The sequence below is a fragment of the Lynx canadensis genome, chromosome C1, assembly GCF_007474595.2.
Source record: "Lynx canadensis isolate LIC74 chromosome C1, mLynCan4.pri.v2, whole genome shotgun sequence".
Taxonomy (NCBI): Eukaryota; Metazoa; Chordata; class Mammalia; order Carnivora; family Felidae; genus Lynx; species Lynx canadensis.
In genome coordinates, this window is record NC_044310.1 from 10,562,702 (window position 1) to 10,580,604 (window position 17,903).

The following is a 17,903-nucleotide window of genomic DNA, read 5'->3' on the forward strand; positions in this document are numbered from 1 at the left end:
CGGAAGGAGCGGGAGGCGGAGCCGCGGGAGTGAGGGCCGTTCCCACGTGAGAGGCGGGCGGCCGAATTCCTCGCGTGCGGCGGCCGCGGACTGCCCGGCGTCGGCCGGACGGAGAGCCCGGGTGCGGCGCGCGCGGGCGGCCGGCGGCCGGCGGGGACGGCGCTCGGCTGCGCCCCGATGCGGCGGTGGCCTCGGAGGCTGTGAGCCCGGCGCCCGCCGTCGGAGCCCCCCGCGCCGCCGCGGCAGCGCCCCCCTCCCCGGGCACGCGGCATGCGGGCGGCCGACTCGGGCACCTGGGAGCGCGTCCGCCAGCTGGCGGCGCAGGGCGAGCCGGCGCCTTCCTGCGGGGCGGGGGCCGGGCCGGCGCGCCCCCCGGCGCCCGCAGCTTGCGAGGCGGGTGCGGACGCTGCGAGGCCGGCCGACCGGCCCCGCGCCGGGGCGCCTCCGTTCGAGCGGATGGCGACTGCAGCCAGCCGGGTAGGTGCGCGCGGGGCGGGGCGGGGAGGGCGGCGCGGCCGCAGGCCCGGGGAGCCGCCGGGGCCGGGCGCGCGGGGGCGCTCCGGGCCGGGATCGCCGCGCGCGGGTGGCAAAGTTCTCGCCGCGCGCCGCGCCCCCGGCGCGGGGAGGGGCGCCCGGGGAGACGCGCGGGACGCGGAGTTGGTTCTGCGGCGCGGGGGCGGGGGTTTCGGGGGTCGCAGCTCTCCGGCCGAGCCCCCGAGCGAGCTGCAGAGGGAGGTCAAGGCCACGCCTGCCGGAGTCGGCGAGATCCCGCGGCGCCTGGAGGGAGACCTTGCTCTGGGCGGGCCCCGCGACTTTCGTGGGAAGCGTGGGAAAGGGGCCAGCCCCGCACGAAGTTGGGGCCGCCCCTCTCCGGCCGCACCTGTAAACCCACCTGGCAGCCCCGTAAAGGGCCAGGAGAGCCCTGCTCTCCTGCTGCCCCTCGGAGAGGAAAGTGGTGAATTGCATTTGCGGAGAGGGTAGAGATTTCTCTTACGTTTGAAGGACTGATGCGGAAAGAGATCGAGGCGGTGCGGACACAAATTAAATGGTCCAGTTGCGTATCATAGGCTAATCTGACCCCAGCTGAGAACCGCGTTTTAATGTTAAAATGTTCTGAGTAGGTGCAGCCTGTTTCATTATGCTCCTGTCTCAGCTGCCCGCCACCCCGTCCCAGCAAGTTATGTCTTGGGGGGGGGGGGGGTCCCACCGAATCCCTGGATCCCCTTGACTCTAGAGGAGGAAGAAATTTAGATGGAAGATGAAGGGCTTCCAAGAAGTGTCTGTCACCATCAGTTTGAAGTTTGAATACTTTTTCCAGGAAAAAATGGGGGTGGAGGGAGTACAACATGATTATTCATTATTTCTTGAATACCTGTTGTGTTCCAGTAATTTGCATGCAGTGTCTCCTTAAAATTTTATCACAACTCTGGGAGCCAGGCTGTGTTATCTCCATGAAGATAAGGACAGAACACGCAACTTGCCCAAGGTGCCACGATTTCAGATTTTCTGTCAGTTGACAGTAGAATGCCTCTCCCAGACAGCAAGCTTAACCAGCTGGGAAACACCAGGCTTATTTACCTAATAATTATTTCTTTCCTATGAGAAAAAGCCAGCAGCAAGGCCCCCTTAATTCCAGGCTGCCTGTGTTGGTCTCCCAGGGAGACAGAATCCTGAGTATCACAGTTGTAGCCACAGGAGCTGGGACCACTGACCTGCTGAGCTGCCACTGGTGTCCTGGAGCCCCTGAAGTCTTGGGTCACCAAGGGTCTAGAAAAGAGACACTGAGCCCTGGAGGTAGCTTGAATCCCTGAACCCTTGGCCTCGGGGCTGGGCCTGTTGGAGACAGTCCCACCTCCTCCCCAGTTGCACAGAGCAGTTAGAGAAAAGATAGCTTGCTATAAAACAGAGCACAGATGCAAAGTGCTAGCAGATAGAGCTCGGGCAACTTGTTTATCTTTTTGAGACTCCGTTTACCCATTTGAAAAGTGGCGGATGATACAAGGGTCAACTAACATCCTGATGACCCGAAAGCTAGTGTCTGCAAAGCACCTTGCCTCGTTCCTAGTTGACTCATAATAAAGGCTGGTTGTCAGCTTCCCTTGTGGGGCACCTGTCAGTGCCCCCGTTGACTCGGTTTCCCATTAGGATGTGATGCTGTAGGTTCCATCTCCACCCTCCTGAACTGTGCCAAGATGAGATTTGTCTTGTGTGTGAAATACCTCAGGGATCCAAGGCTGACTGTTGTGCTGCGGGGAGGGGGGGGGTTGTTATTATGTAAAAGTGTAGGAGATGGCTGGGTGGAGATAGGTCTGTTTACTTTGTGTCTACAAAGACTCCGTTTGTGTATTCGTAATAACAATATCCTAATGATACGGTGTAGCTGAGAAACGTCGGGTGTCCAAGGCCTTGGGGGGGGGGTGGTTGTTTCAGTGGCCCTCGTGGTGTCCCTTTAGGGCAGAGAGCAGTGGACATCTTCTGATTTACAGATGGCATCCCTGGCGCGAAACAGGATCAAGCCGGCAGCTACACCAGAAAGTTTTGAGTTCTCTCCACTCCACCACCCACCCTTCACCCTCTTCCGGTGCCCGGTTCTTAAAGGTCACGTGCAGTTTCTGAGAACTTCCGTGCCGGCTGGGCATTGAGGCTGGCCTGCCATGGACGTGGATGTTTGAGAATCCACGAATGGTTTGAGACATTGGCTGTTATTAGGGGTTTTTCCTCTGGGAAGCAAATGAGAGCTCTTCTGGCTTGGAACCGCAAGCTGAAATTACTGTCGAAATAAACATTTTAGCCAGGCTGTGAGGTGACTAGTCCCAGGATCTCTGCCCATCGGTCTCCAGCTGCACGTAGTTGCCCTGTTGGATGACAGAGTCTGGGAATTGGCACGTTCAGAGGTGTGGGGGAGGGGTAAGGGAGAGGGGATGCTGGCTTGGCAGGCTGGAAGGCTGGACACCTTGACATTGCTCACGGAGGGTGCCCTGAGATCACGAGGGGGACAGGCTCTGTGCCGGTGACAGCCCTGGCCTCCAGAGTGGGGCCAGTTCTAGGGGAGGTGACCGTTTTCAGGCTCAGGACCAGAGCAGGAGAGGCAGAGATGAGACACGCACTCAGTCCGCACCTGGTTCTGCCTCAAATCTGTGTGACCTTGAGAAACTCGGTAACTCAGTTTCCCTGTTTGGCACCGTGGGACTAACTCCATCTGAGGGGAGGTCACCCAGACCCCCCGCAGAGTAAAGCAGGTGCTCCCTGAAGCTTCTTAGGCTGGGGCGTGAATTCTTTCCATCTTTGGTCGTCCATCCATTCAGTCACATTTCTTGAGCAACTACCGCGGCCACTGTCGTAGCTGCCAGGGATACAGTAGCAAAGGGGACAGCCGCAGCCCCTGTTTCCATGGAGCTTCTATCGTGGGAGGAGATTTCCAGCAGGCGCGGGCGCACAAGATGTGTCAGGAGATGGCCAGTGCTGTGCAGAAAAATAAAGCCAGGTGAGGGGTTAGCATGATGGGAGCGGGTGCTGGGTAGCATCTGGGCAGCGGGGTCAGAGAAGGGAGTGAGCTGGGTCCCTAAGGCGAGAGGGTGTTCGCCCTTCGGCTAAAGGCTCCCCCAAGCCGTTGTTTCAGAGTTGTTGGTAAGTTAGTAAATTTGGAGACTGGACAGCGTATCTGTCCGCATCTGAAGCCAGCCAGACCTCGAGGCCCAGTGCAGATGCCGTTGCCTCCTTAAGCGTTTCTCTGAACCCCAGCTTTCAAAAGGCGCAGGACCTAATGGCTCCTCGGCCAGCCTCTACCTTTTTTATTAGTCATTTGCGTTCTTATCGCCTCTTGCCCCTCCCCCTCACATAAAGCACCCCCCCTGGCCGAGGGCACCAGGCCCTTGTGGATCTGGGTACTGGCTCTCATTGCTGTCCCGTACCCTCCTGGGGGCCGGTGATGGTACTCACCCAATGGGGTGCTCTGTCTTAATCAGTCCTCCAGGGACCCCAGCCGGGAGGTGCAATCACCTGTCCCGGTCCACAGGTGAGGAGACTGGTGCTCAGGAAAGTTTAGTAATTTGCCCGAGATCACGCAGCTGGTAGGTGTCACAGCCAGGATTTGACGGTGGGGTCCCAGGCTGAGGACCTCAAAGCGGTGTGGAAAGACCTTGTGTTGATGTTTAAGACGTAGAGCCACATGAGGTTTCAGGTCCGTTTTCTCTTTAAATTTTTATCTTTAAAAAGAGGGGGCGGGGGTTGTCCTCTCCTTGACTTTCCTTGTTTTAAGCAACTCAAGCATTTGCTTATCTTTGTGCCTTTAGCAGTTTCAGCAATAGATTGGTCTTGTGTTATCCCTTCTGTAAAGGGTCTCTGCTGGGTTAGGGGTGAGATTTCAATCTCCACCTTGGAACCGGGGATTCTCTTAGAAAGCCAGCCACCAGGACCACAGGGTTTAGTGTGGACATCCTTGGCGACCTGAGCGGGACAGAGACTGCTGAGGCTCGGGGGTGAAAGTCACTGCTCTTGAACACCATTCCCATTGGTTTCCTTGGGGAGATCCCCTGCGGGCCAGCACCCTCACCCCGGGTGACCGCTCAGCGAGAAGGATTGCACTTGGCTTCTGCCAGGACGCTTGAGGACCGGGCACCAGCTTTGGGGTCAAACACACGCTGGTTACTCGCTTCTGCTTACTACTAGCTATGTGTCCCCAAGCAAATGATTTAAGATCCCGAGCCTCAGTTTACCCATCTATTAAATGGGATCATATCACCCACTTCGGAATTGTCGGACAGGAATCTGTGTGGTTGGCATCCTTCATACACTCACGGAGCCCGATGCCACAGGAGGGAGGAGGTTTCCCGTTTATCCAGAGTCCAAACAAATCGATTGAGTGTGTATGTGTGTGTAAACTTCTTAAACGTTTTGAAGTGTGAGATACTGGGATTTGATGAGATCGGGTGATTCCAGAGGACTGGTCGCTGGCTCATTTGGCCTTCAAATTTCCATAATAGTCATTATGCCTGCTTTGTGTTCCTTGTAACATTCCAATCGAGTTTACTGGAGGATATACCAGGACCCTCTAGCCATTCTGAAAGATGAGTTTAACCCCCTTAAGCCATTTCAAGAGTCACAGAGTGCATGGTTCAAGGAAAACAGCAAACATGAGCCTGGACCCCAGCCCCTCCCACCCATCTGGTGGCCAGTTGACAAAAGTAGAAAATCAGATACATAGGTGTTTACCCGGATTTTAGCCCTAGCAGATAAGCACAGCCAACATATCATTAAAGCTGTCCAAAGCAGCCGCCGTGGGGATGCTGTGTTTGCTGTGGGTCACTAAGGGCTGTAAACACTCCAGAGAGGTTGGCAGGCTGTGTTTACAAGGTATGTGTGCGTGTGCGTGCCTGTGTGTGGAGGTTTTTTTTATGAATTCACTCTCCGTAGATGCACTTCATGTTGCGTGCGTCCGATGAGTGCCTGTCCGGGAGGGGAAAAGTCAGGAATGACTCCTGTTCTAAAGGACCACCCCTTCCGTGCCCCTTGGGGCAGCCACCCTGAAGGTGGGGACTTCGTGCTTTCTCTTGTCTGCTGTTGGGATGCCCTCAAGAGAAGCCAGGTGGAGGACCTGGGTCGTGGCCATTCCTCTGAGCCCTTGGCCAGTGCCAGTGGCCCCAGAGGTGCTAGAGCAGACCCGGATTTGGAAGAAATTAACGGCCAGAGAGGTACGACAGGTGGGTGAGTCCTGAGCTCTGAGCTGGGGGGACGCTACGCCCGGGCTAAGGAAGAGGGGAGCTGGTGGGTTCAGTGATGGCGACCGTCCCAGTGCTCCCTCCCTCTGTGCGCTGGGCTTTGGGGACCACTGCGGGGAACACCCACCACCTGGGAGCCTGCCTGCAGGTGCCAGCAGCCTCATCTGTTGTTGCCACCCGGACTCGGAGGCTGGCTCAGGCTCCCAACTAGTTTGGGCTGTGACTTTATCACAGGTGTTGAGTGCGTTCGGTACCTTTTAATCGTACAGAAGCTTCAGAAAGTTCTCCCTGGGGGCCTGGAGAGAGGTGAAAACAACAGGTGCCAGTTCCTTCCCGGACTGCACGGCTCTGCCTCACCGGTGCCCTGGTAACTTTGAAGTCCCCCTGTGCCCAGGCAGGGAAGAATGTGTATTTCCGGTTTGGGGAAGGTCCCTTTAATGGCAAAGAAGTGTTTGTTCAGGGCCACCCAGGAGCCGAGCACTTTGTTAGCTGCACTCCTGTTGGTCTTGTCCTACCCCCGTAAGGCAGCCCGGCATTCCTCCCCATCCTAAAGGTGACACAGCTGGGGCTCCTGGGTGACTCAGTCGGTTAAGCGTCCGACTTCGGCTCGGGTCGTGATCTCACGGTCTGTGAGTTTGAGCTCCGCGTCGGGCACTGTGCTGACGTCTCGGAGCCTGGAGCCTGTTTCGGATTCTGTCTCCCTCTCTCTCTCTGCCCCCCCCCCCATAAATAAAACATTTTAAAAAATTAAAAAGGTGACCCAGTTGAGGCTTCAAAGCAGTTAAACAGATTGTAGAAGTGGCTGTTCGAGGACGTCACACTCTCTGCCCCAGGACCATTGCTTCTCACCGCCATTTTTCCTTCACCAGCTGACGATTCCTTGAGGGCCGCCAGGGCACCAGGCAGAGGCTGTGCGGCTGGGTGTCACGGGCTGGGTGTCATGGGATGCCCTCCCTGACATCTTTGACGCTGGCTTCCAGTCAGCCAGAGGCGTTTGGAAGCGAGGGCCTCTGGGGCCCAGGGCCACTCAGCTGGCTCCAGGAGACAGCCCTGCCCCCCTGCCCCGGCGAGAGTCCAGAGCAGCCAGCTGACCCGTGACAGGAGGTCCAACCCAGGCAGAGTCCCCAGAGGGAAACAGCAGCAGGGAGAGAGTCCATCACTCTCTACGAAGTGAGGAAACCGAGGCCCAGAGCGAGGAAGGGACCACACTGCACGGTGCCATGTGGATTCCCGGGGCCAAATATCAAGACCCCCAACTACACGTGATACCTTGGCAAAGCTGGGGACTTTCCCTCTTGACCTCCTTCCTTAAAGGGGGTTTCAGCCTGAGGATCACAGGGGTCCGAGGTAGGCTCCGCCTCTATTCTGCCTGTAGTGCTGGGGAGGGGGCCTGGGAATCTGTGTGTTTATTGAGTGCCCTGGGTGATTCTGATACGAGGGTTCCACGGGCCAGACTTTGAGAACCTCTCTGCCCTTTGCATTTCTGGGATTGGGTTAATTTTAGAGTGAGAATATTAGCAGGCCGAGCACTCTGGTTTACCCCCCGCATCCCGACATCGTCCTTGGCCGCACCCTGCTCCCTCCCACAGGTGTCCCCAAGTGGACAAGAGGCACATAGACACCCTAGCCAACTCTCCCTCTTTCCCTTCCTAGCCCACGCGCCCCTCCCGCCCCCACCTGACCTTCTCCGAATCTGTTAGAAAGAGGCACGTGCTAATCTGTCTCGTGCGCTCCCAGGATCGGCCAGGGGTGAGAAAGCAACCAGAGTAAGACTCTGTCTTTGCTCAGATCTCCCCACCCCGCTCCCCACACCGTCACCAGCACGCCTGTGCCTTCCGCTCGGCCGCTGTTCCTTCTTCCTTGAGTACCTCGGGGCGGGGGGAGGGGGCCAGGCACGGGGCAGGGCGCTGAGCGGACAGAGGGGGACCGCACGCTCGGCCTAAAGAACCTCGGTTCATCCAGATCCTTTAGACTTGGGACCGAGCCCACTCGGGGCTCACACTCACCATCCACGAGATCTTGACCTGAGCCGAAGTCAGACGCTCAACCCACTGAGCCAGCCAGGTGCCCCTCTGGCACTTTTTCATCGTCCCAAACTGTGACCGTACCCACTGAGGAATGTCCCCACCCGCCGCTCCAGCCCCTGGTAACCCACCGTTCTGCTTCCCGTCTGTGCATTTGCCTCCTGTAGGCACTTCATACGGTAACTGCAGAACCCTGCACTCTCAACGGACTGTCCATCCTTGTCCCTGCACTGCCTGTCCTGGAACCGCATGTGGAGATCCCCTGGCCCCGGTACTTTATCTCTAGTGTTCTTTCAACTCCTTCCTTGAAAACCCGACCACCTCATATGTGTGCTGGGAAGCTCTGGGAAAGAAGTAAATTCAGTTGCCTTTTCTCTGGGATTAAATCCAGTCTGTTGTTAATGGCTCTGCCGCTGTGATGGGTTAAGCATACACCTTTTTTGTTGGGTTGGTTTTGTTTGGTATCACTTTTCTTGAAGGGGAGTTGCTTGGGCTTGGTTTTCCTTAGCATACTCGTGATGCCTAAGCTCTAACTACTAAGGGCTACTCATCACGGTGGGGAGTCTAGCAGCCAACCAGAAGGAAAAAGAACCATCCTCTTGGGTCCTGGGGCAGACATGGAGGCCAAACTGGACCACCTCCTCCCACCAGCAGGTGCACGGGCTCTTTAAATGTGGGGAAGAAACGTCGCTCTCGGCGGAGCCTCCCGTCTCTCTTACACCCTGAGAAAGATGGTGGGGAAACCCCTTTTTATAGAAAGGGAAAGAGAGGCAGACACGTTGTGATCGCTCCAGGCCAGAGCTCTCTGACAGAACTTTGTGCAAAGGTGGAAATGTTCTAGATCTGTACAGTCCCATATGGTAGCCACTGGGTTTAAAATGTAGCTAGGGTGACCAGTGAACTGAATTTCAATTTTTTTCAAATATTTTTTTTAAGGGGGGCTGGGGACAGAATCCCAAGCAGGCTCCGCACTGTCAGTGCAGAGCCCGATGTGAGGCTCGATCTCATGAACCACGAGATCATGACCTGAGCCGAAATCAAGAGTCAGGCGCTTAACCAACTGAGCCCCCCAGGTGTCCCCACTTTTTATTTAATTGCAAAAGGCTCCGTGCGGCTAGTGCCTACTGTATTGGGTGGCCCCGAATCAGGGCATGGGACTACAGATGTTTCTGGGGCTCATCGAAGCTCGCAAAGCCTGAGAAATGTATTTTTCCACGGTGCCGCTCTGACGCTCCCACGCCTCTCCCTGTGGCTCAGACTGCCTGCATCAGAATCACTCAGAACCTAAGTTCCTGGGCCCCCTCGCAGACCTGGACAGTCAAAAATATCCAGGGAGGAGCCCACAGATCTGCATTTCAAACAAGTTCCCTCCTCTGCCTGGTGATCCTGACCCTCTCCGAAGCGTGAGGACCAAGGCCTCCCAACACCTTCACCTTTACTTGGCGTGGCTCTTCCCAGCCCCCGGTGACCCATCAGCACCCCTGTGCTTCTTCCGCCTCCCCCCATCCCTCATAACCACGTGCTCCAGGCCGGTGGTTCCCAAGATGGGGTGCCAAGACCAGCAACATCAGCCTCACCCGAGAACCTGTTACAGGTGCGAGTCTCCGCCCCCCCCCCCCCAGACCTGCAGAATCAGAAACAGGGTGGGCCCAGCAATCTGGGTCTTAATAATCCCCCTGAGGTGATGCTGATGCAGATACAGCATGGGACCAATCACTGAGCAGCACTGCTCTGGGAAGCTCCTTCTGCTTCAATCCGCCAAGTCCCCTCTCCCGTCTCCTCCCTCTCCCTGCCCCTTCCACCTCCCCTGTTCTCCGGCCTGTTCTCTCCCCGTCTGCCCAGAGCCTTTGAGACCCTTCCACACCTGGGGGCTACAGGCTGTGTGGCTAGATGATGCATTGCCTTTCACAAGGGCCTTTGGGGATCCTGGCCTTACCCGAAGGGTGGCCATAACGGGGATGTCATAGGTGAGGCAAGCAGGGCAGCAGCCAACAGCACCCCAATCCCCATCCCGTCTCCCCACGTCCCAGGTGGTGGCCGCCGTTCACCCTGGGTCAGAATCTCGGAAGAGCAGAGGGCCAGATGGGCCCGTTTCCCTGGGGCCCCTAGGGCCCCTCTTGGGGACGAGGGCTCTGGTGCACGCCCCCCCCCCTTCGCGTCCACTGGCCCAGAGGAAAGCGGCACAGCGCACGGCCGTGCTCGACAGACAGCGCTTGTGTATTTCACGTCTCCCCGACGTGCAGGGAAAGCGAGGAAGCTGGAGGCCAGAATGTCACACTGGCCCCGTGACTTGCCCACCGTGGTCACTCACGTCCGAGCCTCAGTTTCCCCGTTCCAGGAAACGAGAGTCATAGCGTCAGCCTGGCCCGGCTCCCACGCCTGTGGTTTGCCTGAGCCCACGATATGCAACAGCTTTGTAGTGTCTGAGCCCCTGACAAATGGGGTTGGCCCCGCCGGCAATCTTTTCCCTCTTTGGTGCTGGTGCGGGCAGACCTGTGCCTCAGGTGACCAGCTCATTCTGGACTGCCAGAACTCTCCCGGTCTCAGCATTGAGCGTCCCACGCCCTGGGACACCTCTCGGTCCCCTGGCGAAACAGGACCGTCGGTCACCCTCTCTGTACCCCCAGTGGCTTCTTAACACTTAGCTGTGCCAGCCGTACTTACCTGCTGCTGCTGTATCCAACGAGCGATCCCCCCACCCCACCCTTGCACTCTCCGCAGCTAAGGTGTCCCCTGCCTGGCCTCTGACCCCTCTACCTTCACTCGCCTTTTGGTGCTGTTCTCTCCCAGCTCATTCACGTCTCTGGGCCACAGCTGAGGGTCAGGATGATTCCAGCCGAGCACCTTTACTAAGTCAAATCTGCCCGCTTTTTTTTGCTTAATCACTCACTGGATGCATACTCCTCTGACTGGGTGCCTGGTGTTGACAAGCTGAGCCAAGCCAGCTCTACCCTCCTGGGGCTTACGGTCTGGAGGGGAAGGGTTCTGTCTAGAACCTTTAACTTGAACCAGAAGGATGGCCTCCCTCAGGCTCTCCCCAGAACTGCCAAGGCTCCTGGTTCACCCACCTGGCAGGTGTTGAGTACCTGCTCTGGCCTGGACTTGGGGCTGGGACCCACGGACCCCTGACAGCCTCTCTTTTGACTCCTGTCGAGGAGCTCAGAGTCTCCTCACTGTCCCACGAGCCAGCTGGCTCACTCCCACCCCTCGCCTTCTTACTTCTGTCACCATTCCACCCCACACTGACTTCCGAGTTTTCCACCTCGTCCCGGGCCCCCGACCCTTCTGCAAAAGCCTTTCTTGTTCATTCCACCTGTTCTGTGCTTTGTCCTTGCATTGCCATGGGCATATGTCATTGGAGCACAGGGTAGCTGTGGCAGGTCCTGCATGAGCATTTCTCGAGTGTTACCCTGGGCCCTCTGAACTGTCATCTCCCAACGGGGCGGGGCCATAGGGCACCTGCACCTCCGTCTCCCTCTGTTCACCTGGAGCACAGAGCAGGGCTCCAGGAAACGCTCCAAGTGGGGGGAAACACGTGTGTGTGAATATTTGAGCTGGAAGGACCTTAGGAGAAATCTAATCCTGCTGACATTGACACACCTTTGGCTGAGCCTCACCCAGCAGGTCGGGCACACCTGGAGAGCACCTGCGGCCTCACCAGTAATTGTCAGGCTTTTGAGGGGTTAGTAAACACGTCCCTCTTTTCTGGAGCCGGCTGAAAGCTATCGGCAGGAATGGGACGGGTGGAGATGGTGACTTGGGTTGTGCCTTGTGGGCACCCCCCTCCCCACCCCCCGCACCCCTGCACTGGATTTTGTTCTCAGCCTCCGTCTCAGATGTAAGCTCACGAGTTCATTTGCTTTGACACTTGCCCTCGTCCTTTGTGTCATCTGGTCACCCTGTAAACAAGTGGACAGTTTGTGTTTCAGTCTCCGGAATCATTGGTGGGGGGGGGGGGGGGCCTGGGTGGCTCGGTCGGTTGAGCGTCCGACTTTGGCTCAGGTCATGATCTCGCGGTTCGTGACTTGGAGCCCCGCGTCGGGCTCTGTGCTGACGGCTCAGAGCCTGGAGCCTGCTTCGGATTCTGTGTCTCCCTCTCTGCCTGTCTCCCGTTCACACTCTCTCTCCCTGTCTTAAAAATAAACATTAAAAAAGAAAAAAAAAAAGAATCATTGAACCTGTAGAGCCCCTGAAGTTCTTCTCTTTTCTTCATTTATCCTGTGAATACTTGGGGTGCACCTGCCGGGATCAGAACCCTTAAGTAACAGGGATACAATTGTAGATAAAACACAAAACTGCTCAAAACACAGTCCTCCCCGCTGGCCTGAAGTCAAGGATATTTTCAGAGGGTGAGACACCGAAAATTCGTCCTCTGTTTTCGGTGTCGTTGAACATTTCCTAAAATGCCTTTCTGCTTCCCCACCTTGGTCGCAGGGCCAGTGGAGCCCGGGCGACTCCTTTTTTGGCATTGGGCTTCTGCGGACTTTCCGGTTCTAACTCAGAGCCTGCGCGCCTGGGACGGTTTGTTGTACTTGGCCCCACAACTTTCCCTGTCTGGGTTCAAGAAAGTCAGAACGCATCGCGTGCATCAGCGAGTCGTGTCGTTGCTTCTTTGTCCTCAGACGTAAGCCAGAGCTCCAGTTAAGTGGGCACCTGAGCTGGCCGGGACCCGGTTAGATGACATTTGGTTGTGTGTTTTGGTGCCCGCTGGGGTGTTTCGAGGTGGCCTGCAGCTCCTCTTACGTCTCTTCACGCCAGGCTCCTGGAGTAGGCATCAGGGACTTCCCCCAAAAGGCCGTGTGTCCTCGTGCGACCTCCTCTCCCAGGGTGATCGGGCCTGGCCCTGCCGACCTCTAGGCCAGAGCCCCGCCCTCGTGCTTCTCCCCCCTCCCCCGCGCCACCCGGGACGCTCCCCGCAAGGTGTGCCGTCCCTTGGGAACACGCAGGCGAAAACCATGCAGGGGAGCCCCCTCTGGGGACTCCTGCTTTGCAGGGTCGCCTACACCAAACAGCCCAAATCAGTGAGGTGCATGAGTCACCCCATTTTGCAGACGAAATAACTGAGGCACAGGGAAGTAAAGAAGCTTGTCCCAGGCCACGGAGCCGGGAGGCAGAGAAAAGCATTCAACCCGAGGTCCAGCTGGAGTCCGGCTGGCAGTAGCCATTACTCTCCTGTCCCCACTGCCATGTACATCGTGGGGTCACTTGCGCCCATCCTCAGCAGTGGCATGGCAGAGTCTGAAGTGAGCGGTGACGGGGGGACTTTATCCCTTGAGAGGCCGGGCACGCCCCTCCTGTCCGGGGGCCCCACCCCTGCCGAAGAGCTCGCCGTGGCTGCCTCCCGGGGCTGGGCTGGCCCCTAGTAAACTAGGAGGGTCGTGGGCCAGCTCTGTATACTCCAGCCCGAGGCTCAGGTGTGGGTGAGCTCTTTGCAGGCGTCCCCGACAGAGGGTTCTCTCCCAGGGCTGTGGGTTTCCCCGCTGCTCTTGACCACAACACGTGAAAGATAACAGAGTCTGCAAGAGGGTCCAGCGACTTTCCCATGCACCCTGTGAGGCCGGGAGGCGTGCTCACCATCATTCAGAGCGGCATCTGCGGCTCGGAGAGGCCCTTGCTTACTGCTCAAAAACTTCCTGAAAAAACTAACTTTGTATTGTATTGTTTGTACTTCCTCTTGCTTTCCTACCACCTGCCCGGAGAGTCATGTAGTTGCAGGGCTAGTTGAGTTGCAGATGATAGAAACACCACTGGCACGGACTCACTGAAAGGAAAAGCAACAGCTCCCCATAACTGAGATGGTCAGAGGTAAGCCCGGCTTCAGGCGTAGCTGCATCCAGGGGCTCAAATGATGTCATCTCCCAACTCTCCTTTCATCTGTTGGGGCTTTATCCTTTCTGCTGGCAAAATGACCCCTAACAAGTCTAAGCAACATTTACCTTTCTAGGTTTCCAGTCAGTGCAGAAAGCCCTTCACTCCCAGTATTTCCGGAAATCCCAGGGCTGATTGTCATCGGTTTAGCTTTAATGACGTGACAGCTCTAAACCAATCACCTGGTCCAGTGGCCTAGAATGCATTGACTGGCCAAGCCCAGATGTGCACCCTTCTCTGCAATCAGTCGGGATAGGGGTTGTGAGCCCCCAGTGAGATGCACAAGCTGAAAGGAGGGTGTTAGCCAAAGGCAAGTCAAGGAGAATGTTCATCCCTGGCAAATGCGGGAGCTGACCCCTGCGGAGCATGAGATGAGTTCCTTCAGCAGGTATGTGTGTGTGTGTCCCTCGCTAGGTGCCATGGGGTTGAAAGGAAAGCCTTAGATGTGGACCCTGTCACTCAAGGATTTTGCAGGTTTTCTTGAGCAGCTGCCATGGGCCAGGCCCTGTTGTACACCTCTGTGGAGGAGCTCAGTTCTCTCTTCTGTTAAGAAATCATTCTTTCTCTTGTTTTTCCTCCTTCTCTCTAAGGACCAGCTAGAGAGTTGCCACCTCTCAGCTTCCTTCTCAGTCTCCTGGTCATAGGTAATTATGACTCTGCCTGCTTCTCCCTTCCATCCCTCTGTTTATACCTCTTTTGTCACCCCTGTCCCAGATGGGCTTTTACAAGGACCCGTGCATCTGTTGGCTTCCTGAGCATGGGGGTGGGGTGGGGTTGATCTGAGCACACACACCCACCCACCCCAGTGTGCCTGCATAAATGTGTGATGTGATGTTCCCATTGCCGGCCTCCTGCCACATCCCTGATGCTGCTGAGCGCACTGAGGGCAGTGACAACAGCTGGTGCTTTGGGCACTCCAGATAGCATCTGGCTTCTCTCAACCTCCCCATTGGGAGTCAGATTTTCCAGGCCGCATGTGGCGCTTGGCCATCTCCCTGGAAAGCACGGATTGATTCCCCTTAGAGATGACCTGAATCCATACCCCGCAGGCAGATGCTGCCTTCTCACAGCAAGGCAGGGAGTGGGCAGCCCAGGAAGGTAAGAATTTAGAAAAAGGGATGGTTAGCTTGCCTCTGTGCCTGGCATTGTTTAGGGTGTAGGTGCTGGCTCCACATTTCCTTTGGTATCTGCCCTTTGGGGGAGGGTGAGTCCCCCCACGAAGACAAGTACCTGGACCCGGGGCTCTGAATGTGGGGACACTGGAGGGCGTGTACCAAGTGCCTGGGGCCATAAAGCCAGACCGCCTGTGTGCAGATGGTTTCAACAGTGGGGACCTTGAGCAAGCTTCTCAGTCCTTCAGTTTCCTCATGTGTAAATTGGGGGAACTACCAACTGGGGGTGCTATCCCTCCCTGGTAGAGGTTTTGCGGAGATTCACCGGGATGACTTAATGCACCGTGTTTAGCATGGTCCTTGACACATAGTAGGTGCTCAGTAAACATCATTTGTATCAGTTTTATACCAAAATGGGTGCTGGAGAGATGCCCACACTGCACAAACCTAGGGTCAATGATCAGCGGGAGATAAAGTCCTTAGGAGCAGAGTGAGGTCCTGCCTGGCAGGTCCTGGCAGCAGGTTTTCAGGGCTTCCTGAGACTCAGGTTCCGCATCCTGCCATGGAAATGGCAGAAGCCACCCTGCAGAGCCTGGTATACAGCAGGTACTTGATAAGGAAAGCAGCTGCCTTATTCGTAAGCCATCTCAAATGCGTTGCAGGTGTTTATTAAGCACGGGGTTGGCGATGGCGGTACCAGAAGCATCTTCCCAAAGGATCGGGTGTGTGTTCGTGAGCCTGTTGGGACTTTGAGAGTGTGGGAATGACTGACCCTTTAGCCTGGTTGTCTGTGGCATATGGTTAGAGTCAGGGCGCTGTGGCTGAGCAGTGATGATGGGAGGTCCATGGGGAGCACAGGCCGTGCGTGAAGCCTGTAGTCAGAGGGAATGTGAGTCGGCCTTGGGGAGGGCCTGGGGCTTGATTCCTCTTTGCAGCCTCAGGGGTGCCAGATTCCCAGGACGGTCGCTGAGCCTTCGCCCAGCTCCGCATCCTGCGGGGAGCCGTCTGCTCCCGCCACCGCGGGTCCCGCCAGGAAGCCCCCCAGTGCTTCAGGTGTGAGGAGGTGCCTACCCCACGGGACTCTAGTCAAAGCTGGGCTTGTTGTAAGGACACGACACGCAACCTCAAGAAGTCCAAGGCTGGCCGCGTGGGGTCCGGACAGGAATGCTGGGAGCCTGAGGCAGTGCCCCCCTCTCTGTCCCGCCCCCTTCCTCTTCCCACCCAAGGGCTCCCCCTAGCGGCCTTCCCCGGCTTAATCCTCTGCTGTAGCCTGGGTCTCTTCAATGCCCTGGCGACAGAGAATCTCATTGGCCCCTGCCTAACCAGTAGTTGGGCACACCGTGGGTCAGGTGACTCTTCCGGCCCAATCAGCTGCAACTATCGTGGCGGGGGGGGGGGGGGTAGGGTACCTGGCCTATGGAGTTGCTTCCTTCCAGATTGTGGGAAAGTAGTTAACGTAGAGAATTGGGGGCAAGGACGACAAATTGCCTCCGAACGTCCAGTGCAGTGTGTTCCTCCTGCTCTTGACTGCCTTCCGGGACTGGAAACTCACTTCCTTCCAGGCAGCCCCTACAATTTTTTTGATCGGTTTTAAGCATTCGCTCCCCTTTTTATGGAGCCCCAAATCGATCTCATTGTAGCATCCACCTGTTGTCCCATGTCCTGCCACGTGAAGATCTAATACACTAAATCTATTTCCTGGACCTGATAGGCCCTCTGATGCAACTACATGACTCTGTGCAGGTGGTAGGAGAGTAAGAAGAAGCAGAAACAATACAAAGTTAGTTAGCTCCATGGTACAGGACCCCATACACCCTACCGCACTAGCTTCGTTTCCCCAGATGTCTTTCTTCCCGGTCAGGCCAGAGCAGATTGTGCTGGAGGGGCAGGGGGAGGACAGGGCATCTTGCCTTGATCCGCCCAGCTCGACCAGCCTCACATCTCTCACTCCCCACCGGGAGCCCTTTTTGACAGTAGATGAGAGCTGCTGCTCATCTAGCAGGAGAATGTTCCCCATGCTGAGCTGTGTGTTCCCGGCTGTCCTGATGTTTGTTTCAAGAGGACTCAGGAACCTGAAGACTTCAGTGGCGCCCACTGGGAGCAAGGCTGGGAGAGGGGCAGCTAGAAACCCCACCGGATGCTGTGAGGACAGGCGAGGACGGCACAGTAGCCTGAGCCAGGCCAGGGCTGTGGAGTGCGGATGCCATTCCCCTTTTCTGCAGCCCACCCTGTACCACCCACCCCCGTGCTGACAGCCCCTAGGTCAAAAGGAACCGAAACATCCAGTGACAAGTTCACACACTCCTTTTGCGGTCGATTAAGCAGCATCCGTGGCCAGATAAACAGCACTTGCCCCTTGGCAAGAGGGTCCTGTGAACATTTACATGTAGCCAAGAGATTACAAAAAGAGGAAGACAGAGGTGGAGGAGAGAAGCGATACGTGACTTGCCGACCAGTTGAAAAAGGGGATTGAATTTGTGCCTGGAAATGTTGGCCAGGCCAGGCCAGCCGGGGTGGGGCTCTGGTCCACCCCACCCCTCCCCCCCGCTCGGCTCCCCCCAAATTAGCTTTTTGCAGGTGTGCACCCAGAGAAAATGCTAATTTGGAAGGAGATTTATAGCTTTCTCTGGAGATCAGGGGCAGGAACAATTTCCTGGGCAGTGAGCTTATCCCGGGTTAATTTTCATGATTACTGAAAGAATCTTAGCTGAACGTTCTTTGGCCCTGCCCGTGGCCCTTGCCGGATGCCACGCTGACCGTTCACCTGCGGGAGAACCCGAGGGGTGCTGTCCCTTTGTCCCTGGGCCTCCTGGGTTGGAGGTTCATTGTCCAGGGCCTTGTGGCTGAAGAATAACCAGAGCTCGCGTTGGATTTTTTGTTTGTTTTTGGTTTTGATTCCTGGAATGTCTGCAGCTATGTGCCATCCACCCCCAAAGGAGTGACCTCACTGGCCTGGCTGGTGACCAGCCTGCAGTTCCAGGGGGGAGCATGGCAGCACGCCCACAGGACACAGAGCTTTTTCTTATTACAAGTTGAATTACAGTGCAAACACCTGCATTGTAATTGTTAGGACACTTACTTCTTTATTCGGCCTACTTTCTGCCGCTTTGGCCAAGCATGGGAAGCAGCGCTTTGAGCATCAGCAAACTGCAGATGTGTGTTTTTTGTTTCGTTTTGGGTCC

General features: G+C 56.6%; 1 protein-coding gene across 1 annotated transcript in view; it reads left to right on the forward strand.

Annotated features, from left to right (window-relative positions):
* Positions 1-270: 270 nt before the first annotated feature.
* The window catches only part of LOC115520765 (kazrin), a 113,822-nt gene continuing 96,189 nt past the window's right edge, over positions 271-17,903 (forward strand). The window contains 2 exon segments of the mRNA XM_032594196.1: positions 271-442; positions 445-477. Coding sequence (XP_032450087.1) covers positions 271-442; positions 445-477 — 205 coding nt within the window.